This window comes from Bos indicus, chromosome 2 (genome assembly GCF_029378745.1).
Source record: "Bos indicus isolate NIAB-ARS_2022 breed Sahiwal x Tharparkar chromosome 2, NIAB-ARS_B.indTharparkar_mat_pri_1.0, whole genome shotgun sequence".
NCBI lineage: Eukaryota > Metazoa > Chordata > Mammalia > Artiodactyla > Bovidae > Bos > Bos indicus.
The window spans coordinates 25,778,270-25,806,227 of record NC_091761.1 but is presented as its reverse complement, the minus strand read 5'-3'; the positions used below and the strand labels follow the sequence as shown (position 1 = coordinate 25,806,227).

The 27,958-nt window shown below is 40.1% G+C and overlaps 1 protein-coding gene across 10 annotated transcripts in view; it reads left to right on the top strand.

The window, feature by feature from the left end:
- MYO3B (myosin IIIB) overlaps nucleotides 1–27,958 on the top strand; it is a 486,811-nt gene that overhangs the window by 394,655 nt on the left and 64,198 nt on the right. Inside the window, exon 33 of one of the 10 annotated variants that reach the window (XM_070803506.1) lies at nucleotides 71–16,105. The exons of the other annotated variants lie outside the window; for them this stretch is intronic. Coding sequence (XP_070659607.1) covers nucleotides 71–147 — 77 coding nt within the window. The 3' untranslated portion in view covers nucleotides 148–16,105. Of the gene's footprint in view, nucleotides 1–70; nucleotides 16,106–27,958 lie in introns of those variants that run through there. 10 annotated transcript variants of the gene reach the window in all.

Sequence of the window (27,958 nt, the reverse complement as noted above, 5' to 3'; positions counted from 1 at the left end):
CTCTTCCAGCTGCTATAACAAAAATACCACAGGCTGGGTGGCTTAAACAGAAGACATCTCTTTCTTACAGTTTTGGAGGCTGAGAAGTCCACGATCAAGGTGCCAGCAGATTCAGTGTCTGGTGAGGGCCTGCTTCCTGGTTCATAGACAGGGGTCTTTTGAGTGTCCTCGCGTGGCAGAAGTGGTAAGGGACCTCTCCTGGGTCTGATAAGGGCACAAGGCCCATTGAAGGCTCCTAATCACCTCCCAAAGGCCCCACCTCCAAATACTACCACACTAGGGATTAGGATTTCAGTGTATGAACAGTTGAATCAGGGTGGGGGGACACAAACTTCTAATGTAGCGGATACCTAACCCTGCTTTTTGGTGGTTTTCCTTAATCATTCTTGTATGACTGGCAGGGCTGATTCTATTTAGCAAATGGCCATTCTGATTATTGGTCCTTGAAGAAATAACCATTTGTGTTTTATTCTGGGCTAGTTTTTAGATTATTTGCAATTTTTTCTTTGTAGTTTTGCAGCGCCCCAGACAGTTTCTCAGTTATCACACAGATATCTGTATAAACATTTATTTCACAAATTATCAGCACCCCAGCAACCCATCTGTGAATGATAGGCAGGAATCTGAAGTTCTCACAGCCTTCTCCTTCAGCCTTTTGCTATTGTTGTTCCCTAACGTGGTACTTGGAACACAGTTGGGACTTCATCTTTGTGAAATAAATGAGTCTATCTGATCATCCTGGAAGACTCACCAATAACATCTCCCTTGCTAATTTAGGATTACCTTCTAAAAGCCTGCTGTTCACATAACCTTGTATTTATCAAGATAGTTAACACTTATATTTATCAGGCTAACTGGCTTTCATTAGCAGTGAGTGTGGTGCTGGAGAAGACTCTTGCGAGTCCCTTGGACTGCAAGGAGGTCCAACGAGTCCATCCTAAAGGAGACTAGTCCTGGGTGTTCATTGAAAGGGCTGATGCTGAGGCTGAAACTCCAATACTTTGGCCACCTCGTATGAAGAGTTGACTCATTGGAAAAGACCCTGATGCTGGGAGGGATTGGGGGCAGGAGGAGAAGGGGACGACAGAGGATGAGATGGCTGGACGGCATCACCGACTCGATGCACATGAGTTTGGGTGAGCTCTGGGAGTTGGTGATGGACAGGGAGGCCTGGTGTTGCAAACAGTCGGACACTACTGAGCGACTGAACTGAACCGAACCGAACCAAACCGAATTTCTAAAGGAATTGGAGATGTTGGTGGATATTTTTAAGCAAGAGCAACTAAAAGATTTATTCAGTTCTTAAATAAACACTCATTTATTATTTACTTTGATATAAGCCGCAGAAAGAGAAGGATGAATATGGTTTTATACTTGTCAGGTGGGATAACTGTTATTATGTTGTTCTGTACAGGTTGAAATGGGAACCCAGAGTTAGGGCATTCAACTTGCATTTAGGACTCAGGAAAGGTTCCAGGAGAAGAGCAACCTAGAGATGATTCTTCAGGGCTAACAGATGGAGTGTTGTGCTGGAGCCTAGGCCAAGCTCTGAGGAGCAGTAGGAAATGAGCTATAGAGGGAAGTAGTTGTCAGATCAGAAAGGGCCTTGTGTGCTGAGCTGTAGAGTGCCATCTTCTGAAGTGATGACAGACAGAATGATTCCCATAGAGAAGCTAAAAGGGCCTGGTGATTGATTCATGGTAGAAACTACTGGAGAGAGATTCTGGCTTGTGCTCTTCCTCAACACATTGTAGAAAAGTGATGCCTTTCCAATAACTTTTTAAGGCAATGAGTCTCAATGGCAGCTGTTAAGGTTATGATAAGTTGAAGCTAGAGAAATAAGTCTGAAACAATGGTTTGTCTTTAATGCACAAATGAAACTTGGTGGTCAGGTGGTGGAAAAGTAGAGGAGGCTGTCAAAGGCATTTTCTCCACCTGGCAATGGAACAGGCCCTGCCTCATGGCCAAGGTTGGCACCCACTTATGTAAGACACCCCCTGGTGCAACATGGCAGATTTTGATAAGCATAAATATCCATAAGCATGTTTGGCTAAATTTGGGAAACAAATTCGCAGTGTAATTCACAGTGTAAAGTGGGGAAACAAATTCACAAAATTGTGAAGCTCTGCCTGTTCTCATTTTTCCAGGTCAGTCTGTTATGAGAATTAATCTGTGTCATGACTGATTTTCTTCTAGGTATTCCTCATCCCTTCAGTAATTTGTCATATAAACTCCAATCTTCCATACTTGATATTCAGCTATACCTTGAAGTTGGTCTCAGTGTGCTACTAGTCAGGAATAGGGCTCAAACAAAAGGTGTGTGTGTGTTTGGATTGTATATTGTAAATTGTAAATTCTAAAGGATTGTAAATTCTAAAGCAAAACCCCCTCTCTATAGAAGATATTTGTTATTCTAGAGATTCGACTTCTTCTAGGAGATATGTATGTAGACTGTTGTATCAGCAAAGTTTTACTGAACTGAGAATCAAACTGAGTTATATAATAACTAGTAGGATATAGGATGTTTGTTGATCAAAGTCCAAGAAATTAGGGAGTGGCTATTTTGGTAATTAATTCACAATGTACACATGATTACACTCTTCCAGAAGGAACTGCATCTGGACCTAAGAACTCTAGTCCTCCTACAGACCAAAGAGGGTTCTTACCTCCATTATGAGCCTGGGAGACTTTATTTTCCAAAGTAAAATGAACAGCTGACAAAAGGAAATTAACCTTATAAAATAAGAAGAATAAATTGTGGCATGCAGATTATGGACCTTTGATTGACACAAAGTTTCCCTAAAAATATTTTATACTATTAATTGAATAAGCTCGAAGGGGAAGGAAAAACTATCCCAGCAATAGCTAGGAGAATACTTCAAGTTAAGAGGTGAAAAGATAGTGCCAATATATATTTCACAATACATTTTTAAATAAAAAGCTTCCTAAAAGACTGGATGGCCTTAAAAAGGATATATAAATGGTCTTGTTTAGGATAATTTCCATCAATCAACCATAGGTGCACTTTTTCTTCTCCAGTTCTTAAATTAATTAGTAACTACAGTCCCCGTTAAGTTTAAAGTTCCTTTAACATATGTTACATAACAGCCCTGTTATTACTTCCAATTAGTGCTTAGAGCTGGAATATGCCTTAGAATTCAACAGCCTAATCACCCCCATTTTATGGTGAAAGAAACTAAGGACCAAGAAAGTAAAGTGAGTTGCCATAGCTCAAAACAAATGAAAAGACTTTCACCCAGAACACTGAAGCACTTAATATAGCATGCTGATCTTTGTTAATCAGAAAATCTTTATTGTGTTCTGTTTATTGAAGTTAAGTAAATCACAAAGCCTTAACCAGTTTCACCCTGAAACGTGACCATCTTGATGATGTGCATGCATGGGGGGGCTCTCATTAACCTTCATCAGGTTTAAGATATTTAATTCTAATTGGCTTCATTTTCAGTTGGCCATTATTTAATCTATTGAGATTGACCCGTGTAATATATAGTTTTCAAGATTTCAACACAATTTGGGGATTTTTTGCAATGCAGATATTTTCCTTTTGCCCAAGGCAATAATAGACAGGGATGCAAACACTGCTTTAAAGAGAGTGTCTGCTGATTTACATATTTTAAAAGTATTAAGATCAAAGGTAATGAGAATTTAATCCATATGGCATGCAGAAGATAAATAAGAATATTAATACTGTATCAAATACTAATTAAAAGAAACACATGGATCTAATTTTAAGAATGTAACACAGGGATGAAATACTGTTTGTAAAGTGAAGACCCAATTCTCTCATAACAAGGACAGTTATGGTGAGTGGCTTTTCCACCCTTGCGGTGAACTGCTGGCTGTTTCAGATAGGTAGCTTTCATGATAGTAATTATGAGACAGTGGTCCTTCTTTAACAATTTACAAAATGCTTTCACATCTTTTTTGACCCTTAAAGCAAACCTTGTAGTTCCAGAGCTCTCACCAGCATATCACTGAAGAGGAGCTATGCTTGTAGACCTGCACCTAATCTCAATGTTAACTTCCCCCTTTCTCTTTGTCTCCCCTTCCTCCTCTCCTTTTATCTCCCCTCTCTCTCCTTTAATGATGGGTACTCGGAGGGTACTAAGAGACGATCACTCCCACTCACTGAGAATAATGGATGTACAAATTGATACCGCATTTCTTTAGAGTATCTATAACTATCCATATAATTTATGCTAGTCATCTCCCTTCTAGGAATCTAATTTTAGGAAATAATAAGAGATATGGTCAAATATTTATGCCTAAGGATGTTTCTGAAAATTATAAGTGAACATTTTTAATAAACCAAATATCCAACAACATCTTAAATGATGATGTAATACTAGGAAGCTATTAAGTCATGCATTGGAGAAGGAAATGGCAACCCACTCCAGTGTTCTTGCCTGGAGAATCCCAGGGACGGGGGAGCCTGGTGGGCTGCCACCTATGTGGTCGCACAGAGTCGGACACGACTGACGTGACTTAGCAGCAGTAGCAGCAGCAGCAAGTCATGTTTACAATGAATATTTACAGTGACCAGTAAGTGTCTGTATTTAAGTGTTAAGAGAAAAAAGTAGGATATAAGATACATAATGTAATACATAAACCCACATATTTATATTTATTTTATCTACATCAAAGGTTAGCAACTATTTTCTGTGATGAACCAGATATTTTAGGTTTGGCAGGGCACAAGATCTGCTGTTGTTGAGTAAAAGACAGTACATAAGCTAACCAGCATTATTATATTCCAATAAAATTTTTTTATAGACACCTATATTTGAATTTCATATAATTTTCACTAGCCACAAAATTTTATTACTCTTTTGATAATTTTTCAACCATTTGAAAATGTAAAAACCACTCTTTGGTCACAACCATTAAAAAAATAGCAGTGGACAAGATTTGGCCTGAGGGTCAGAGTTTGCCAACCCCTAATTTACGTCACTGAAAGAAACACCCTAAAACAGCTGATTACCTCTGGGTAACAGAACTATGAGAGATCCTTATTTTCTTCCTTAACATACTTGCTTGTATGTTTTACATTTTCTATAGTACATATATTATACTTTAACAATAGGAAGAAAAAAATAAGCATTATTTCTTTTTAAAGAGAGACTTTGTCCAAGTTTGACAAATGGTAAGTGGCAAGGGCAGGTTTTAAACAGAGAAACCCTTTCTGCCATACCCAGTGCCCTCTAGAATCACATGACTGGAAGAGTCCTTAGAGATGTGTGAAGAGTCCAGCCTTTTATTTTACAAAAGGAAGTGAAGACTCCCAAAACGTAACAGCTCACTCAAGATACATGGCAGTCAGCAGCTCCAGGCCCCAGCCCAGGAGCAGTGCTCTTTCTACTTCCTCCCTAGGCACCATTAGATAGAGGCATGGGTGGGTGGGGGAACATCTGTTCTTTTGAGGCGGGGGGAGCGAATCTCCAAGTCACTTTTATTTTGTATAGTTCCCTTTTCTTTGAGGTTCCTTTCTTTTTGTTTTTAATCCCATAGCCAATTCTGTAGGCCATTGTGCAAAAACACCAGAGGCCTGGTGGCCTACTAATTCTCCGTGAGAGAGTCCCACATGTGGAAGGAGGTTTGTGGAGTCAGCTTTGTCAGAAAATGAGTCAGTTGATGAAGGCTCGGTTTGGTGGTTAACCGTCAGCCCTACCCTATGCAAATATGTCCAAGCCGGCCCCCTCCAGACGAGCTTCTCTGTTCCTGTCCCAGTTCCACCACTGAACTCTGCAGTCCTAAGAATGTTGTAGGGAGAGTCACTGTGCCAAAGCTCCTTTGTCTTTCATTTTCATTCACTAGCCTGTATTTCCTGATCACCTCTAGTTACATCAAGGTCACCGTGCTAGGTTGGCCTGGGGAAAGAAGTCAATCAGGATAAGTCAGTCATGGCCCTGGTCTTCCATGTCAGTAAAGTGGCAATACCTCCCCCGTTCACCTTCTGGGAAGTTTGGTATCCAATTTAAATTATCTGTCTAAAGTATTTTGAAAATTAGAGCACTATGCAAATATGAGGGGTGATTTTTATTACTGGTGCCTTTTCTCCTCACGAAAGTGTCAAAGGCCCAGGGTTGAGGCTTTGACAGTGTTTAAGAATGTATAAGAAGGAGAACAGGGAATTCCCTGGCAGTTCAGTGGTTAGGACTCTGATTTTGAACTGCAGAGGGCATGGGTTCAATGGCCAAAAAAATAGGAGGTCGGAGGCAGAGGCGGGCCCTGAAGGAGCCTCAAGATCTCAGGTTTCTAGAAATAAGAGCAGGCTGCCACTGGTCGTTTCCTCCCGATTGGCCTGTCAACATGCTACCATAAGAAGCTGAAGGCGAAGCTGATGGAAATTAGTTTCCAGGTTTTGATTCATTTGAACTTGTATGTATTCTAATTGATCTGAATTCCTATCCCCAGAATATTAGAAATACCAACCAAAAAAATTTAAAAATAAACACATTTCCATGTCCTGATGAATATGAAAAACAGACTCAGAAAAACTTTTCCTACTCAGATAAAAAAAGATTTTTTTTAAAAAATGTTTAAGGTACAGAGGGAAGAAGACAGGTTATAAAAGATAACTCTAGTTGCAGGACCCAAACAAAGGTGAAGGACTTGCCATTCTTCAGTATTTACTGTATTCTTCCCATTTGGGTTACGTGCTCTGTGAGTGCTTAATGCAAAGCATGTATATAAAACGGTATCATAATGTAAGTCCGTATGGTCCTTTCATTTCAGTTCAGTTCATTTCAGTTCAGTCGCTCAGTCGTGTCCGACTCTTTGCGACCCCATGAATCGCAGCACGCCAGGCCACCCTGTCCATCACCAACTCCCGGAGTTCACTCAAACTCATGTCCAGCAAGTCGGTGATGCCATCTAGCCATCTCATCCTCTGTCGTCCCCTTCTCCTCCTGCTCCCAATCCCTCCCAGAATCAGAGTCTTTTCCAATGAGTCAACTCTTCGCATGAGGTGGCCAAAGTATTGGTTTCAGCTTTAGCATCAGTCCTTCCAATGAACACCCAGGACTGATCTCCTTTAGAATGGACTGACTGGATCTCCTTGCAGTCCAAGGGACTCTCAAAAGACTTCTCCAACACCACAGTTCAAAAGCATCAATTCTTCGGCGCTCAGCTTTCTTCACAGTCCAACTCTCACATCCATACATGACCACAGGAAAAACCATAGCCTTGACTAGACGGACCTTTGTTGGCAAAGTAATATCTCTGCTTTTTAATATGCTATCCAGGTTGGTCATAACTTTCCTTCCAAGGAGTAAGCGTCTTTTAATTTAATGGCTGCAATCACCATCTGCAGTGATTTTGGAGCCCAAAAAAATAAAGTCTGACACTATTTCTACTGTTTTCCCATCTATTTTCCATGAAGCGATGGGACCAGATACCATGATCTTCATTTTCTGAATGTTGAGCTTTAAGCCAACTTTTTCACTCTCCTCTTTCATTTTCATCAAGAGGCTTTTCAGTTCCTCTTCACTTTCTGCCATAAGGGTGGTGTCATCTGCATATCTGAGGTTATTGATATTCTCCCGGCAATCTTGATTCCAGCTTGTGCTTCTTCCAGCCCAGCATTTCTCATGATGTACTCAGCATAGAAGTTAAATAATCAGGGTCACAATATACAGCCTTGACATACTCCTTTTCCTATTTGGAACCAGTCTGTTGTTCCATGTCCAGTTCTAACTGTTGCTTCCTGACCTGCATATAGGTTTCTCAAGAGGCAGGTCAGGTGGTCTGGTATTCCCACCTCTTGAAGAATTTCCCACAGTTTATTGTGATCCACACCGTCAAAGGCTTTGGCATAGTCAATAAAGCAGAAGTAGATGTTTTTCTGGAACTCTCTTGCTTTTTCAATGATCCAGAGGATGTTGGCAATTTGATCTCTGGTTCCTCTGCCTTTTCCAAAACCAGCTTGAACATCTGGAAGTTCATGGTTCAAGTATTGCTGAAGCCTGGCTTGGAGAATTTTGAGCATTACTTTATAGTCACACATATGTTTAATTATAAGATGACTTCATTGTAAGGCTTTTGCTGTCAAGTAATTGCACACCTAACTCAAAATAGCTGAAACAGTAAAGAGGATTTATTGGCTCACTTAATTGAAATGTCCTGAGTACATGAGGCATGACATGCTCAGGACTTCAGGCTCTGTTCTTTGAAATTCCCTTGACTCTGTCATCCTGCCTGGTTTAGCTTCATTCTCTCTTTGGTTTCTTTTAAGATGGCAAAATGGCTTCAGCAGTTGTAGATTTTACATTTAAACAAGGCCCTGTTCCCATGGAGATAGACCCTCCACCTCCCACAATTTTAGTGGACTAGCCTAACCAGTCCCCATGGCTGTGAGCTAATTGGCTGAGGCCTGGGTTGTATACACCAATCATCTAAAGAAGGGAATGAAGCTGCTCTGATTTAGACCAATTAGGGCCTATCCCTGGGTCAGGAGCAGGGTCAATCTTTCCCAGACAGGACTGCTCTGTATAGTTGAAGGGGTGGAAAGGATATTGGAGAAATAACAGTGTGTATCAGTCAGGAGACAGAAACCACACCAGTTACTTTAACTGGGAAAATTTAGCTCTTTGGTTGGTAACCAGTAATAGAGAACTGAAAAGGCAAAAGAGACCCTGTAGTTTCCTGGAGATAATAGCTTTAGGAAGCAGCTATCACTCTTAAAGCTTGAGGAGCAAAAGATGTTGATATTGTTAGAATTTAGACTTGGATGAGGAGCCTCCCAGAGCTGCAGTCCAGACCTCTGGGAAGGGTCACTGTCCAGCCAGTGCTGGTATCTGAGGGGAGGCAGTGAGGCTGGCTCTGGCAGTGTGTGGACACTGCATGCTGGGACCAACTGTGACTGCTGGAATTAAGCATTGCTGCCAGGATGAAGATTCCTGGCTGTGGTCATGTTGTTTGGAACAGGAGCAAACAGGAGGAATCAAACCTCACCTTCCCCCCTCCAGCCTCACAGCCTCCCTCTAGCACCTCCTGTTGGCAGAGCCTAATAGGAAGTCATATAGCAAAGGAAATGTGATTTTTGTCAGGTCCCATCCCACCATCACAAACTGTGTGAAACTGAGGGTATTGGTTAATAGTATGAGAACAAGAAGAAAAGGAAAAAGAAATTAGTGTACTTGTGTATACACACTTGTGCATAAGAAAGGCTAAAAGAAAATACATAGAACTGCTATAGTCCTTGTATTATAACTGAGAAAACCATAAAGCTACGTGTTGTGCTGTGCTGTGCTCAGTCATGTCTGACTCTTTGGGACCCTGTGGACTATAGCCCGCGAGGCTCCTCTGTCCATGGAGATTCTCCAGGAAAGAATACTGGAGTGGGGTTGCCATGCCCTCATCCAGGGGATCTTCCCAACCCAGGGGTGGAACCCAGGTCTCCCAAAAGGCAGGTGGATTCTTTACCAGGTGGGGAAGCCCTCATAATGCCTTAGTTGATGCTTATAATATCCTTATTACTTACCCTGTGATCTCTCAGACAAGATTTCAGCTTGCTTACCGCATTCTTAAAGGGTCTGAATCTTCACTAGTTCTACATATTTCTGCTTGCTGTAGTTTTCCATTAACTTTTACTGTTGGACATGGAAATACTGAGAAGTATCTGGAGAACATCCCGAGTCCTCGCTGACAATCAAGATCAATCCATCCAGTAATCCCTTTCGGTAACCCGTTGGTTCAGTGAAATATAGAGCTGCAAGGGCCAAGTGGCAGCCTCATCTTCCAATTCAGTGGAACCACTGTTATATCTCCAGGTGGAAACACTCCTCTCTTGGGGACCAAGGCCTTCAGATTAGGAGAGGTAGAAGTTGTGGGGATAAGAAGCAAAAATTTCATATCTAACTATTTTATTTAGGAAGTAATAAAAAATTATAGAATGGGCCTGTTATCTGATTTATTATCCACTGGGAAAAATGTTTTTGCCTTTAGACTTTAATCTCCTGGAGGGCAAAGTTTACAGCTCATTCTTGTTTGGATGCCTAATGGGGCCTTTTTTATAACATCTGTAACCTGAGAGGCAGTCAATAAATGCTGGTTGAATGTATTGGTAAATAGATAGCTAGATATGGGCTAATTGGTTTGTATCAGAAGAGTAAATATTTTTTTTTTGTTTTCACTTTAATATTGCTAGCTCACACATAAAAACTAGGTTTCTTCAGTCTCTGGATTTAAGAATAAATTCTAGTAATCTGTGACTCAGCACCCCATTTATCAGTATTGGGTTGAAGATTACTAGGATGTGAATTTCTTCAAGGAGATGATGGGTCCCTATTTCCCTTTGGAGTATCATGGCTTTCAGGTAGTGGTTTATATTACTATGCACTTTAAAATGGAATATCTTAAATTTTTAGAAGATTCATTTTCCTGTGACTTTAAACAGGGAAATATTTCATTAGCTCCTCTTCCCAAATTCTGAGGAGCTTCTGAAATGTGAAGCAAAGCAGTCTTCCACTGCCTGGAGCTCCTTCACAACATCAAACACTTAATGAAAATGTTTTCCTCAAACCTCAAGCATTTCCAGATATTGAATGTGAAGAGGAAAGATTTTGCTCTAACTGCAAAGTGTTCCACAACTGCAGGGTATGTGAGAATGTCTCTGTGCGTGTGCACGTGCATGCATGCCATATGTGTTTCTCATTTAATACTTGAGATAAATTTAATGTTATGCCCAAATCCTCTGTAAACAAGGTTGCATAAACAATACTTGTTTGGGGTAGTCTCCAGGGTTCGTTATGAAGAAGCAGGAGGTACATGTGCCCTCCCCCAAATACAACCACGCTGTCAGCCTGCGAGAAAGTGGGTTCCCACACACAAGGTTGCTGTGCCCTCTTAGGGCTATAACCTCTAGTGACTCAACATGGTTTGTTTCAGGGGAAGAGGCAGGAATGGGCAAAAAGGTGACCAAGCAACTTAATGTTAATTAGATCTGTTTTATAAAAACACAATATTAAAGGCTGGCCTGGACTTTAAATACAGAACAGCTGTTCTGTATTTGAAGTTTCACCCTCTCCTGAGTTGCTATGAAGTACTTTGTTTTAAACAAATAATATCAAAAGTAATTCCCTGTGAGAGAGTATTGGAAACTTAATAAACATTTCCTGTTAAAGGATCTCAAAAGCATCCTAAGGTAAATACAGTGAACACTCTTAATTACTCTTAAAATTTGCATTTTACATAATTTATACTTTGTTTGAAATGTATTAAATATCTTAGGCTATTAATATATTTGCTGTATTATCCACAATCTGCACATATTCTCTGAACTAACTGTTAAAATATTTACATTGTTCACCTGTGAAACTTGCTTTAAAGAGTAGATACTATGGTCTCAGCGAACAGAGCCCCCAGGATTGTGTTTTCCCCCGACTGCTGGCAGCATTACAGGGAGGGCCTGGAAAGCTTACTGAAGCCTTGGGTCTTTAGCAGTAGCTCCAAAGAGCTTATCGCTTTCTTAGAGAAATGACTTTATTACAGAAATTCTATATGTTATGGGGAACAAGTTATTCTTTTTAAGAAATTCATATTCTAATTAGTCCATAAATCCTAGGCAACAAAAAGTTTGTGGATTGAATGTAATTACTCAGCATGTCACTATAGAAGTAACTATTCATATTAAGGCTATGAAATGTGCTTCTTGGTTGTATAATACAACGGAGAAACTATGACCAGCAAAGGACTGGAGAATAAGCATCACCAAATTTAAAGATCTGTCATTTTTTAAACGATATCCTTTCTTTGGACAAGACCTTTTCAAGTCATTTGAGCATGGAGGGGGCACTGCCAGTTACAACCCCAGCAGTCGGTGCTTTGATTTTTATAGATGTATAAAGTAATAAAATATTTTCAAACATCCAGAAAAGAAGAAAAATAGCATGAAAATAGCCCCATAAGTGGTCTTAATATCTCACCCTATTTGCTTCAAGTTTTTTTTTTTTAATTTGAAATACTGTTGAAACCTCCCTCACCCTATCCCAATCCTACTGTTTGTCTCTTATCCCCACAGTCATCACTATCCTGAATTTTCATTTCATACCCTAACAAGTTATTAATCTTCTGTTGAACGTGTAGTGACTCGGTTCAGGACACACTACTCCAAACTATGACATGCTGGCAAACTGACTATTTCAAGCTGAAGGAATTTCAGAAACGTCATGTGCAGCAAGGACTTCCTGCCTTTTGTGATGAGAGCACATCATAAAGCGCTCATATGAGATTTTCCTCCTACCTATGCCCAGAGGAAAGGAGCATCCTTATATCCCAAGAGAAGGGATGCATAGAACAACCTGATTAAACACACCTTGCTAAGTTTCCCCTAGTTTACTACACTTAGTTCACCTTTGTCCCTTTGTCCTAGAACATCTTTCTACTCTTCAACACACCTAGCATAACCATTTCTTTGGGTCAACCATTTCTTTGAGTCTTAATCATTTCTTTGGGTCTTCATTTCCTAATGAAGGCTCCTGTATCATATACAATTTATATTAAATAAATTTGTTTTCATCCTATCTATTTGTCTTTGTCAGTCTAATTTTCAAACCCCTGGGGCTGCCAAGACTACCTCTGTAGCCTTCCAGCTCCCAGAAGCCAGAAATGTTCTGCCCCTGATAGATTGCCCCCGGTTGATTTCCCTCAACCTCAGAGAAGAATCTGCTCCTTGCTCAGAGGCCAGGCTCCAGGCCGCCCTGGGAGCCCTGCCCAGAAAGGTCAAATTGCCATTCTGCTGTGCAAGGACAGAAGTTAGAGTTGTGATGCTTAAAGAATCTTCTCTAAAGGATCCTTTTTTGTCTTTTATTCGTTGATCAGCCATGCCAGAAAAAAATGGAATTGTCTTTGAACGCTCACTATAAAAAAAAAAACCTGTTACAAAATTGCAATCAACTTGGATGGACCTAGAAGTTGTCATACTGAGTGAAATAAGTCACACAGACGAGAAATATCATATAACATCCCTTATATGCAGAATCTAAAAAGAAGTGATCCAAATAACTTATTTGTAAAACAGAAACTCACAGATTTAGAGAATGAACTTAAGGTTGTGGGAAGTGGTGAAGACTGTGGAGAAGAGATAGGGAGTGTAGGATTGATATGTCTACCCTGCTGTATTTAAAGTGGGTAACCAGCAAGATTCCATTGTATAGCACAGGCAACTCTGCTCAGTGTTCTCTGGCAGCCTGAATGGGAGGGGAGCTTGGGGGAGAATCAATTCATGTGTTTGTATGGCTGAGTCCCTTTGCTGTCCACCTGAAACTGCCACAACATTGTTTGTTTATTAAACTCCAACATAAAATTAAAAGTTAAAAAAAATTTTTAATTGCAGTCAAGGAGAATGAAGCTAACAAATATAAGAAAACGTTGTATTATATAAAGATGTGTTGAATAGCTAGTAATCATACTATGTTGTTTTTTCTGGATTTTATTATTCCAGATATTTGTCAGCTTTTTAAAATGTGTGATTTGTTGTGTTTTCCTTATTCAAAATTAATATTCAATTCTGTACCTAATTTTATATTCTATTTTATATTTAAAATTTTTATTTATAATCTTTTTCTTAGTGAGGATACCGCCTGCAATTGTATAAGCTTCAGATCCTATACAAGCTTCTCTATACAAAAGCATAAAAAGTGTATATATTTTTTAAGCTTTTTATTCTGTATCGGGGTATAGCTGATTAACAATGTTTTGATAGTATCAGGTGAACAGCAAAGAGACCCAGCAGTACATATACATTCTCCCCCAAGCTCCCCTCCCATCTAGGTTGCCACATAATGTTGAAAAGTATTCCATGTGTGAAAGGCATTACAAGTATTCCATGTATTCCATGTGATTTTAAATACAGCAGTGTGTGCAGGCAACCAAAAGTTCGTTCTCTAAGTCTGTGAGTCTCTTTCTGTTTTGTAAGTTCATGTATGTCATTTCTTTTTAGATTCCACATGTAAGGGGTATCATACAATATTTCTCCTGCTCTGACTTCCTTCACTCTGCATGACAGTGTCTAGGTTCATCCATGTTGCTGCAAATGGCATTCTTTTATTCTTTCTAATGGCTGAACAATATTCCATTGTATAAATGTACCACATCTTCTTTATCCATTCATCTGTCGATGACATTTAGGTTGCTTCCATGTCTTGGCTATAAATAGTGTGTCTTTGAAGCCTTACAAGTGCAGAATGTATTCATCACGCTGCAAGTTTAGTTTTTTCCTTAAAATGTTTCCAGTGTTTATCCATGTTGACACATGTGGCACTCTTTTATTAATTCATGGAAGCAATACAGCATCTATTTTATTTTTCATTGGCATTTAGATTGTTCATGAGTTTTCACTGTTCCAAAGGATGCTATGACAGATGTTCTTGTGCACGTCACCTTATATACAAGGGCGCATCCCTGCCTAAATAGGAATCTGGGTCACACAGGATGCACATATAATGTTCAGAATACTGCCAAATTTCTCTCCAAAAACAAATTACAGATTTGTATTCATTCCAGAAGACTATGACTCTTCCTTTTTCCCATATCCTCACCAATCCTTAGAATTTTCAGATTTTTTAAAAAAACTCTCCAGTCAGATATACAACAATGCATGGCTTTCTTTGCTCATCTCTGACTGATAATAAAGATCAGCACTTTCTCATATGTTAATGGGCATTAGAATTTCTTTCTTATGAACTAATTATTCATATCCTTCATTTGTTTTTCCAATGGGTTGCCTTTTTTTCATTGATTTGGAAAATTTTTTTCTATATTGTGAATATTAATTTCTTGTGTCTTAGATGCATTGCACATATATTCTCCTAGTCTGTGTCTTGTTTTCGGTATTTATGTATAGTATCTTTTCCTGAACAGATGATTTTAATTTAAATATAGTTCTGCCAATTTCTTTTCTTTATGGCTCATGCTTTTTGTGCCTTGTTTAAGAAATGTTTCCTCTCCAAGCTCATAAAAATATTAAACTTTATGTCTCTTAAAAGTTTTACTATTTTGCTTTTCACATGTAGGTACTCACTCTACCTCAAATTTGTTTTTGTATATAACATGAGAGAGGGAACTGATTTTCTTTTTTTTACATAGGTAACCAGTTGGTCTCACTCCACTGGTAGACTAGTACGTTCTTTACCTGCTGGCTTGTAACATAGATTATATTCATTTCCTATGACTCCTGTAACAAATTACCACTATTTGGTAGTGTAAAACAACACAAATTTATTATCTTAAAATTCTTGAGGTCAGAAGTCCAAAATGGGTCCTAGGAGGCTAAGATCAAAGTCTAGGCAGAGCTTCATTCCTTCTGAAGGTCCTGGGGGAAGATTCATTTCCTCGCTTTTCCATTTTAAGCATGCCTTCTGCATTCCCTGGCTCATTACCTCTTTCCTCCATCTTAAAAACCAGCAATGCCAGACCAAGCCCTTCTCACAATGCCATCTGTCTGACACTGACTCTTCTGCTTCTCACTTCCATTTTTAAAGACTCTTGTGATTATACTGTGCTCACTCAGTTAATGTAAGATACTTTCCCTATTTTAAAGTCAAGTCAGTTGATTAGCAATCTTAATTCCATCTGTACCCTTAATTCGCCTTTACTATGTAATCCGCATATTCACAAATTCTAAAAACTAGAATATAGGTATCTTTTGGAGGTGGGGATTGGGCATTATTCTGCCTATCACATCAATCAAGATTCCAGCTCTCTTTCTGGGCTTTCTATTCTGTTCCATTGATTTGTTTGTCTATTCTTATGCCAATACCATGCCATGTTCTAGTTAAGCTAGAACAGCTTTGTAATAAATTTTGATATCTGGGATACAAGCCTTATCTATCCCGCTCCACACACCTGGAGTTATTCTTCAAATTTTTCTTATTCTTGCTCTTCTGATCTTCCATGTAAATTTTAGGATTAGCTTAGCAAGTTGCAGGGGAGAAGGCAATGGCACCCCACTCCAGTACTCTTGCCTGGAAAATCCCATGGATGGAAGAGCCTGGTAGGCTGCAGTCCATGGGGTCGCTAGGAGTTGGACACGACTGAACGACTTCACTTTCACTTTTCACTTTCATGCATTGGAGAAGGAAATGGCAACCCCACTCCAGTGTTCTTGCCTTGAGAATCCCAGGGACGGGGGAGCCTGCTGCCCTGCCGTCTCTGGGGTCGCACAGAGTCGGACACGACTGAAGCGACTTAGCAGCAGCAGCAGCAGCAGCAAGTTGCAAAGGACATAGATTTGGGATTTTGCCCTGAATGCTGCTGCTAAGTCGCTTCAGTCATATCTGATTCTGTGCGACCCCAGAGATGACAGCCCACCAGGCTGCCCCGTCCCTGGGATTCTCCAGGCAAGAACACTGGAGTGGGTTGCCATTTCCTTCTCCAATGCATGAAAGTGAAAAGTGAAAGTGAAGTCGCTTAGTCATGTCTGACTCTTAGCGACCCCATGGACTGCAGCCTACCAGGCTCCTCTGTCCATGGGATTTTCCAGGCAAGAGTACTGGAGTTGGGTGCCATTGCCTTCTCCATTGCCCTGAATATGTAGCTTAAATTGGAAAGAATTTCTCCCCTTTAGTAAAGAATATTGTAGTTATTTAATGTCTTTTATGTCATTTAATAATTAAAAAAAAATAATTTTCTATGTCTTCATATCTTTTCTTATATTAATTTTTGAAATTTTTCTGAAACTTCTTTATCTATTGTTGCCTAATTAGCCTAAAACTTAGTTACTTAGAACAGCAAACATTTACTATCTAACAGTTTCTGAGGGCCAGGAGTTCAGAAGTTTAACTGTGATTCTAGCTTAGCATTTTTTATTTATGAGATTTAAGTCAAGATATCAGCCAGGGCTGCAGTCATATGAAGGCTTAATTACGGCTAGAGGGTCTGCTTCCAAGACAGCTGTTGGAAGGAAGCCTCAGTTCCTGGCTGTTGTCAAGAGGCTTTACTTCTTCATCACATAGGTCTCTTTTGAGGGCTGTTCTAGTGTCCTCATGACACGGTGACTGGCTTCCACCCACAAGTGATCCAAGAGGGAAAAGATGAACCCACAGTATCTTAAATGGCCCAACCTTGGAAGTCATACATTGTTATTTATGTGTTCTCCTATTGCTTACACAGGAATACCAGGAAGGCAGGGTTTGTGGGCGGGGGTTCATTGGGATCATCTTGGAGATGGCCCGCCACACTTATATTTTCTGTTGTTATTATTATAAGTGGAACTGAAACACTGTTGATTTTTGTATGTTGATTTTGAATATCAACTTGCTAGATACTTATTACCCACTCCAGTGTTCTTGCCTGGAGAATCCCAAAGCCTGGTGGGCTTCCGTCTATGGGGTGCACAGAGTCGGACACGACTGAAGTGACTTAGCAGTAGCAGACACTTATTAGTTTCAATAGTTTATGGATTGTCTCAGGCTTCCTATATAGCCTATAACAATGCTACATATAAGAGGAAAATTATCTCTTCGTTTCCATTGATAGCTTTCTTTTTTTTTTCTTGCCCCATCATGTTCTCTGGAAGCTTCAATACAGGATTGGATATTAGCAGAACTAATGAGTATGACTATGTATTTCCTGACCTTAATGAAAATGCCTCTAAAGTTTCACCGCTAAGTTTGATATTTACTGTAAATTTTTAATAAATTAATTTTATGAAATTATCTTCTATTCCTAGTTTGATAACATGTAAGAGTACCATATTTTGTCAAAATCTATTTCTTCATCAATTTAGATGAATCACAGAACTAAAGCTTTTCTTTAACTTTCTAGGTAGTGTGGTATATTAGCATTACACATTTCTAAGACTATAAAAACACTGAACCATCCTTGAAATCTTGGTATTCTATTTGATCATAATGTATTTTTTATACACTGACCTCTGCTTGCTAATGCTTTATAGCATTAAGTATAGTTTTGTAGTTTTTCCTCAGAGCTTAGCATAGTTCTGTGGAGTCAGTGACTTATGTAAATGTCTTGCAGAGGTTTATATGCAGAATCCTGACAGTGCTCTTGGGTGCTTTCTTACTGTTGAGCTTTTGGTCAGCCAAAGCTCCTGTGATGTCACTTCACTGATAGTCGTAATACTGCAGACAACTTGCCTATTTAGAGAAAGCTAAGACTGAACACTGTGCCCCTGAAATACACACACACACACACTTTTTAAAACTTAATCTATAGAGGAACAAAATTGAGACTGAGTTCCTTTTACTCATTCTCATGAGCAGTGGCTAAATATCTACAACAGTAACAATGACCATAGGGAGGAATTGAAATCCATGTGATATTACTCAATATTAGGAGAATCAGAAACTGGCAACCCTTGGTTCGGAATTTTTTCTTTGTGCTATTGTCCGGTTTTAATTTTGTATACTTTAAATATATACACGCACACATATACTTTGGCATTTATCTGTACTTTTCCCCCCTCTCTTGTGAGAGGACTTCTTCTAGGCAGGGGACATTATATTCAATTAAATAATTCTTATAATAAACATGAAGCAAATTATGTACTAGGCATGAAGTTTTAAGATATTGGCACATAGTTATAAAGAAGACAGAGAGCTCCCACCTCATGAAATTTACAGACAGGAAGAAAGACATTTAAGCAGCGAAAAACATGAAAGGGATTATGTGAAAAGGGAAGTTCAGGAGGCTATGGGAGCAAATAGAAAATTAACATAGCCTTGTCCCAAGGATCAGAGAAGACTACCCTAGAAAACTTATAATTAAGCTTATATTTAAAGGATGAGAAGAAATTAGTTTCATACAATATAGCAGAAAGTATGTTTCAGGCAAAAAAGTGATGAAAAAACTGGGAGAAAAAGGAAAGCAGGGAACATTCACAAAACTTGAAGGACTGGAAGAAGTTCAGTCCACCTGCAAAGGGCTGGTTGTGTCAACAGGCTAAGGATTTGGGATGTTATACTCTGGACATTTTCTGTGACATCTTAGTAGGGCTCCTTGCTCACTGGTAGATATTAATTAATGTTTGTTAAATGATTTAATACAAAATCAGTTGGATTTCCTTCCTTCTTTGCATCTCCTCAGTAAATGGGAAACTCCAAACACTGCTTCTCAGATACCTATAGCCAGTGCTGGCTCTGGAATCCCCACATGGGCAGATATTAGGGACTGTAAGCTGTTTGGAGAACAGCTAGGAGACTGGCCTTGAAGCTGTGTTTACACTGTAGTCCCCCAGCTTCTACCGATACTGTGTGCTTATTGAGGCTGCTGTGGAAGGGCTGCTGGTCAGATTATAAGGAGGAATCCCCAGCTGTGCCCAACTCTCATTTGGCCTTCTGATGGCTACAGCCTCCTCTGCAAGCTTGGGTCTTGCTGAACCCTCACAATTTTGGCTAAGCAATTTAATTTCTATCTAATTTATTACAAAAGCTAATGTTTACTTTAGATACAACAATACCATTATGCTCTTGATGATGGTATATGTTAATAAGCTATCTTTTCAGGTAAGAATCTTTTGTGGCAATTTTAATAAAACTTAAAAAATATGTGTTGGAAAGCAGCTGAAAGGTATGTGTCATTATTAACAAGTGAAAACAACCCAGAAAGCCAAGACTTATCTTAATCTAACGTTAAGATACGGGCTTCCCAGGTGACACTGTTGGTAAAGAAGCTGCCAGTTCAGGAGACATAAGAGACATGAATTTAATCTCTGGGTTGGGAAGATCCCCGAGAGGAGGGCATGGCAACCCACTGCAGTATTCTTGCCTGGAGAATCCTGTGGACAGAGGAGCCTGGAGGGCTGCAGTGCACAGGGTCACAAAGAGTCAGGCACACACACAATGTAAGATAACCTCAAGTTGGATAGGGTACAGTTGTAAGACACCCAGTTGATTTGTAAACTACCTTCTAACCACTTAACTTTTGCAGGGGCAAAGGAAAGGCTCTTTCATGTTACATAACTTTGTGAGGAAGAGGTTCTAGGACTGTAAGCAGATTGAAGTTGGTGATATCTGGAGAGACACACTACTAGTAAGTAGGTCTGGAAAATTCCCAGGAAGCAAGGAACCTGAGCTCCTGGGTTTGATGTTACTCAGAGAAAACAGTTTGGGAAGGGTTGCAGGTGGAGATAGGAAGTTTGGTGGACAACTGCTACTTTTTGTCTTAGACTTTGGAAGAAAACAAAACAATATAGGCTTGGAGACAAATGTGTGCAGGACAGAATGAAGTCTTGGGGGAAAAGCACTGTTTTGGGGGAAGGATGACTTCACCACTCTTTTCTTTAATTCTGGGCCCATTGCTGGGGTCACTGCGTTTATTTACTTATTTACTTATTATTGAAATATAGTTGATTTTCAATGTTGTGCCAACCTCTGCTATACAACAAAGTGATATACACTTATATACATTCTTTTTTATAGTCTTTGCTTTATGGTTTACCACAGGATATTGAATATCGTTCCCTGTGCTATACAGTAGGACCTTGTCTATCCATTCTAAATGCAATAGTTTACCAACCCCAAATTCCTAGTCCATCCCTCTTCTACTTCTCCCTCCTCCCCTCCCGCTTGGGATTGCTGCCTTTAAATACACATCCCTGGCTAGTCTCCAACACACATCACTGTCTAGTCTCTAACCGGCGCCTGGTGAGAACTCTCCAGTTTTCCTCACCCTCTTGCTTTTACTCCCAGTTCTCCTCCTTCTTCTTTGCCTCTCTTTCCTTCCTCTACTTATTTCTTTCTCTCTCATCTTTTTCTTTAAGAAAATACAAATCCCACCTAGAGTTGTGACTTTGAGGTCCCCCAGAAGACTGAAATAAGTGCTCAGCAATGTTCAAACATTCAATATTTAAACCTTTCATAGTTGTGGCTTTTCTCTCTTGGGGTCCAGGGAAGAGGAAATGGGACTATTTCTTTCGCTCTCCCACAGAATGCCCTCCTGAGCTTACTCTCTAGAGGTTGACAGGTCCTTTTCTGCAAACGCTCACTTCAAAGGCTGTGAAAGTCACAGCTTGCAAGGAGACATAACCCCTCTGCACAAATGCAAAAGTAGCCTTGGCCAGAGCACCAGGAGCCCAACCTTGCCTCGGGCCCTCTGGCCACTCCTGTCACCCCACTGCCCCTGGACTGCTGCCACACTGCAGAGTCCACCCCCAGGTCCTGATGGAACTCAAGGGGCTCTGATTTTGGTGTTTAAGCATATTTGTGTTTCGCTAACTCTGGTCTCCACTAATAGCTTGATAGATTCTTGAGAACAGGTCCCCGCTGGTCCACCTCTGGGCCCCGCTGCATCCTGACTCAATGGAGGGAAGCTCAGCCTTGCTGTCCCCCTGAGTCAGAGGCCCCCAGTGAACAGTCAGGTTCATTCTCCCTGAGCATTTTTCCACAGGCCGTGGCAACACTGCATCCCTTCTAAGCTTGCTTTCACCATTCCCTTGGCCACATCCAAGATCTCCATGAGAGATGAGGATGACAGGTCAGAGCTCAAGGCATCAATTTCCTGAATTTTCATTTATTTTATGAAGGATCATTGATCTGTATTTACATCTGAATCTGGGTCTTTGCTCTGTTGGATCTATTTCTGTAAGAATTGAATTTCTCTAGGAAAAATCAAGACAGGTAGTAAGCCGGTAGTAAATAAAAGCAATAATAAGTGTTTCATGAGCATTTTCTTCTCTGCCCATACCTGGTTAAAATGTTTTTCACACAGTATCTTAAATAAGATAATGTCTCTATAAGTAGGTACCATTATTCTCCCCAGATGGGGAAAGATGTTTAGCATCTTGCCCAAAATCACACAGTGATCAAGTAGTACAGCCTGGCCTCAGACTGAAGTCTCATAAGTGAAAGTTGCTCAGTCGTATCTGACTCTTTGCAACCCCATGGATTATATAGTCCATGGAATTCTCCAGGCAAGAATACTGGAGTGGGCAGCCTTTCCCTTCTCCAGGGGATCTTCCCAATCCAGGGATCGAACCTAGATGTCCCACATTGCAGGCGGATTCCTTACCAGTTGAGTCACAAGGGAAGCCCAAGAATACTGGGGTGGGCAGCCCATCCCTTCTCCAGCGGATCTTCCCGACCCAGGAATCAAACCGGGGTCTCCTGCATCACAGGCAGATTCTTTACCAACTGAGCTATCAGGGAAGCCCAGGTCTCATGGTGAGGGGAAAAATGTTTCTCTCTGAAGATGTTATTTTCACATATGTGCTATGCTGTGCTGAGTTGCTCAGTCGTTTCTGACTCTTTGCAACTCTCTGCAGCCCACCAAGGCTCCTCTGTCCATAGGGATTCTCCAGGCAAGAATACTGGAGTGGGTTGCCATGATCCCCTCCAGGGGATCTTCCCAACCCAGGAATTTTCATATATAGCAGAACCTTATAAGATTTAAAAATAAATAAAACCTCAGATAGCAAGCTAATTTACAAAGTGTCTCTTCGTGTTCAGGGGATCCTGGCAAAGATGTGTTTTCATCCTCTCCTGTGCCTGCCTTGTTTCCTCTTCCTCTGTCTCTAGTTACGTTCATGCAGTGACAAACAACTGGACCAAAACAAAAGTGTGGTAACACCCAGATTTAGGGTGTCTCGTGTACATGCTACCGGGCATCTGGCTAATTAAACAAATCTGAATTTGTCACTTAATTATAAACTTTTCACCCAGAATTGTGGCCCACCCTGTGGGGCTTTATCTTTGTGGTATAACTCCCTCCAACAAACTCAGCAGTATTATAAAATCAAAGTGTATGAGGTGTGGTTATCTCTACCGAAGCCATAGTTAAAAGGTTTTTATGGTTATTTTTTCTTTTTAAAAGAAAAACAGAATCTGTAGACCCATCACCATTTTCATGAAGTATTTATTTACCAATTAGTCAGCACTGTGAACTGGTTGATTTAATGATCTCTCCTATGACTTATGCATAGCTTTTATTAATTGAGCCTGTGGAGATGAAGGGCAGATATAAATTAATGTGGAAAATGTATCACTTGCCATTCCTTTAAGGAAATACAGTTCTCTTCAAATATCTTTGCTGGTTTTTTCTCCTTTAAGTGTCTCTTGAATTTTAGGTAGAAGGTTATGTCGGCACTGGGGTATACTCAGGGTTTGTTTTGGAGCTTTCATATTTGTTAACACAGTGAACAAGACTTTTTATTGATCTGTAAGGTGATTCTTAATACTTAAAATATTTCGAAGGGAGAAGACAATAAGCTTAAGTTAAAAAACAACTTAGAACTTCCAAAATTTTCATCAACCAAACAAGTTGTTGATGAGTTATTTTTCGGTTGTGTGCCTTTGATTCTGGCCTTTAATAGGAAAACTGAAATAACTTTCCAATAGACGCTAGGTAGTACTAGTCAGCGTAACTGACAGCATTTCCGTCCTTCTCAGCTCCTGAGTCGGGGTCTGTGCTTCAGACTGTCATTCCTCTGATACAGCACTTCTCAACCTTGGCTGCATGTTGGAATCACCAGGGGAACTTAAAAAAATATTGACCTGCCTGGATCTCACCTGCAGAGATTCTGATATGATTGTTCTGGGGTGTGGCCTGGCCATCAAGATTGTTTGAAAGTTCCCCAGGTGACTCTAACGTGCAGCCAAGGCTGAAGACTATAGCTCTGGGGACATGCAGAGAGAGGAAACCTGACAACTAAGTCTTGCACATAAATTCCAGCATGTCCTCAAGTTACAAATGTTTCTACTAGCCTGAATAATGCATCCCAGGTGAATAATGTGTTACTCCTAGTGATTCTTTGTGTCCTGAGTCAAAAAGAGTTTCAGGAGTCACTTGAGCATATCTTTCTTCTAAGAGGGACCAAAAGAGTATCTGTTCTTATACCTCAGTCACCTTTGAAGGCGTCTCAGGGTGGAAAGAAGTAGTGCGGTTGTGCAGTCTGCTCACCTTCTCAACCCCACTACCCTCTTCTTCCCCCATCCCTCCCACCCCACACTGTAGGGCCTTGAGCTCTTGTAAAGCCGCCTCCACTTTTGCAAACGCTTTCATGATTTTCCAGGAGTAGACACAGGGGCACATCAGGCACAGCTGTGATCTCAGACTTGCCTCTGGTGACATTTGTGAGATGACCAGCCAGCACTGCGGTACCATTTGTTTTTTGTTTTTTTTTATTTTATTTTATTTTTAAACTTTACATAATTGTATTAGTTTTGCCAAATGTCAAAATGAATCCGCCACAGGTATACATGTGTTCCCCATCCTGAACCCTCCTCCCTCCTCCCTCCCCATACCATCCCTCTGGGTCGTCCCAGTGCACTAGCCCCAAGCATCCAGTATCGTGTATCGAACCTGGACTGGCAACTCGTTTCTCACATGATATTTTACATGTTTCAATGTCATTCTCCCAAATCTTCCCACCCTCTCCCTCTCCCACAGAGTCCATAAGACTGTTCTATACATCAGTGTCTCTTTTGCTGTCTCGTACACTGGGTTATTGTGATGGTAACAATAACCCGGTGCGGTACCATTTGTGACCAACGGAACAGACCCAGATAACCTACAGCTGTGACTTCATTAGCAACAGCCTCTGAACAAGCAGCTGAACAAAGAAATAAGTAAAGTCACAACTCTTGGAGTTGGAAATCACTTTAAGAAATCACACGGTGTAGGTGCAGGGAGAAGAGGTTTTATTATCCTCAGTTGGGAAAGTGGCACCTTTGGCGAAGTGAATTTAGTGAGCAGTGGAATGAATAGTAGAAACTAGAATGCAGGTCTCCTTCTGGCACAGACTCTATCATAAGACTGTATCATAAGCTCAGGTTTGGTCTTTGACTTGGTGCTCTGTACTATTTGTTTCAGTTGCCTTTACCTTATGACCTAAAGTTCACAGGCCCAGTGGATTTTTGGTTCCTCCGCACTAGACTCAACAGAAATATGAGGCTGAGAGCTGTCATTTTCACAGCAGGCTGGGCCTCACCAAAGTGATTTATGTGTTTTTACTTGCAGGCTATATTTTAATGCCGAGATTTTTCTGATTATCTTTTTTTGTGTGCACCCGCTCACCACATGGGCTCTTAATTTAGAAAATATTCAGCAATTACATGTGGAATTGATACTTTACATAAAAGCAAAAATGGTGCCTGGTTATGTGTGTAACTGAAAAATTCGATGCCTTTTATTTTTCTGGCAACAGAGATATGTGACTCAAAGAAATTGCTCATTATTTTTCATTTTCTGTGAGATGAAAAGTTCTTAATTGAAAAGTAGACCTGCCCCTAAATAAAGGTCACATGGTGGAAGCTTTGGTTTCAGTGGCCAGGAAGACTTTGCCAGGCACCAGAGACTCTGCTGTGTGCTCGTAAAGTTTAATTATCAATGGCTCCAAATCAAACCTAAATTTGATTTAAACTAAATCTAAAATTTTGAGAAATTAATTTTGATGTTGAAATCAGATATTTTGGCAGCTTCATGAAAAATGATTCTTTCAGGAACCGCTACTTTGACACTTGATTATCCAAATATTTAACAGTTTGGGTAAACAACACTTAAGTAAAATCTCTGGAACTCAATTCATTTTTAATAAATGGATATGTTAGTTTTCTGTCTTGCCAACTCTTCCCAGTGCCAGCAAAGTAAGAAATGCAGCACCTTTACTGAAGGGACACTTTGTGATAAAGAAAAATCAACCACTGTAGCAGAGAACACTTGGATAACTTTTCACACCTGCTTTTGCAACAGTGCATGGTATGGGTTTTTGTTTTTTTGTTGAAATCACAAGACAGGTAAAGGAAAGAAAACGACTGTTCCCAAACACAAAACCATAGAGGACTTATGTCTGTATTATCTTGGTCAAAATATGCCTCAAACTTATTGCTTCCTATAGTTAATATTCTTATCACAAGCACTGTCTAAATTATGTGATCTCAGAGGCAAAATTATTATCAGTTCAGTCGCTCAGTCGTGTCTGACTCTTTGCAACCCACAGACTGCAGCATGCCAGGCTTTCCTGTCCATCACCAACTCCCAGAGCTTGCTCAAACTCATGTCCATTGAGTCAGTGATGCCATCCAACCATCTCAACCTCTGTTGTCCACTTCTCCTCCTGCCTTCAATCTTTCCCAGCATCAGGGTCTTTTACAATGAGTCAGTTCTTCGCATCAGGTGGCCAAAGTATTGGAGTTCAGCTTCAGCATCAGTCCTTCCAATGAATATTCAGGACTGGTCTCCTTTAGGATGGACTGGTTGGATCTCCTTGCAGTCCAAGGGACTCTCAAGAGTCTTCTCCAACACCACAGTTCAAAAGCATCAATTCTTTGGCGCTCAGCTTTCTTTATACTTCAACTCTCATATCCATACGTGACTACTGGAAAAACCATAGCTTCAACTAGATGGACCTTTGTTGGCAAAGTAACGTCTCTGCTTTTTAATATGCTTTCTAGGTTGGTCATAGCTTTTCTTCCAAGGAGCAAGCATCTTTTAATTTCATGGTTGCAGTCACCATCTGCAGTTGATTTTGGAGCTCAAAAAAATATAGTCTGTCACTGTTTTCATTGTTTCCCCACCTATTTGCCGTGAAGTGATGGGGCCAGATGCCATGATCTTAGTTTTTTGAATGTTGAGTTTTAAGTCAGCTTTTTCACTCTCTTTCACTTTCATCAAGAGGCTCTTTAGTTCTTCTTTGCTTTCTGCCATAAGGGTGGTGTCATCTGCATATCTGAGGTTATTGATATTTCTCCCAGCAATCTTGATTCCAGCTTGTGCTTTATTCCACTCGGCATTTCACATGATACACTCTGCATATAAGTTAAATAAGCAGGGTGACAATATACAGCCTTGACGTACTCCTTTCCCAATTTGGAACCAGCCTGTTATTCCATGTCTGGTTCTAACTGTTGCTTCTTGACCTGCATACAGATTTCTCAGGAGGCAGGTAAAATGGTCTGGTATTTGATCTTTTAAAGAATTTTCCACAGTTTGTTGTGATCCACACAGTCAAAGTCTTTGGCATAATCAATAAAGCAGAAGTAGATGTTTTTCTGGAACTCTGTTGGTTTTTCTATGATCCAACAGATGTTGGCAATTTGATCTCTGGTTCCTGGTTATATATATGTAACACTTTTGGCAGAGATCAAATTGCCAGTATCCATTGGAAAAGTATTTTATATATATAGATAGATAGATAGATATACACACATACATATGCACACACATACATGCACACATCTCTGTGTATATATATACAGAGACATACTATATATACACATATGTATATATTATATATTTTTACATCATAGACATATATACATATATAAACAACATACACATAAATATAGAAGTATACATATATACAAATATATATAATTATATGTATCTCTCTCTGTCTCAAAGTCGCTCAGTCATGTCTGACTCTTTGCAACCCCATGGACCATACCCCACCAGGCCCCCGTCCATGGAATTCTCCAGGCAAGAATGGGTAGCCGTTCCCTTCTGCAGGGGATCTTTCCAAGCCAGGGGTCAAACCTGGGTCTCCTACATTGTAGGCAGATTCTTTACCATCTGAGCCACCAGGGAAGCCCAAATATGTGTATACATGATAAGAAATTACTTTCAAGAACAGAATACTTGGTACAGTTACTTTCTCTGAAAACAACCAAAAGCCATAGGAGAGTGAATGTTTCCTATGAATAAAAGGACAAAGATTCAAAAATTAAAAGGTGGTTTTTTTTTTCTCCCTGTAAAGTTCTATCCTAACTTATCTACTTTGAGAATAAGAGTTGGCCCACCCCCACTTTAACTTATTTTATTTTTAATACATCTGTAATGAGGGAGCCAGGTCCAAGAAGGCCAGGACCCAAATGCTCCACTCCTTGCACCAGCTAAGACTACTGTCTTCAAACTTTTTTTTCAAACATTTTCATTTCCATTATCAGAAGTCATGCACCATATGGTTGTTTGTTTCTTTCTTTCTTTTTGTTTTGTTTGCCTCAAATCTCTCTGAATCTACAAAATCGTTTCCTGAGAGATCTTTCTTCAT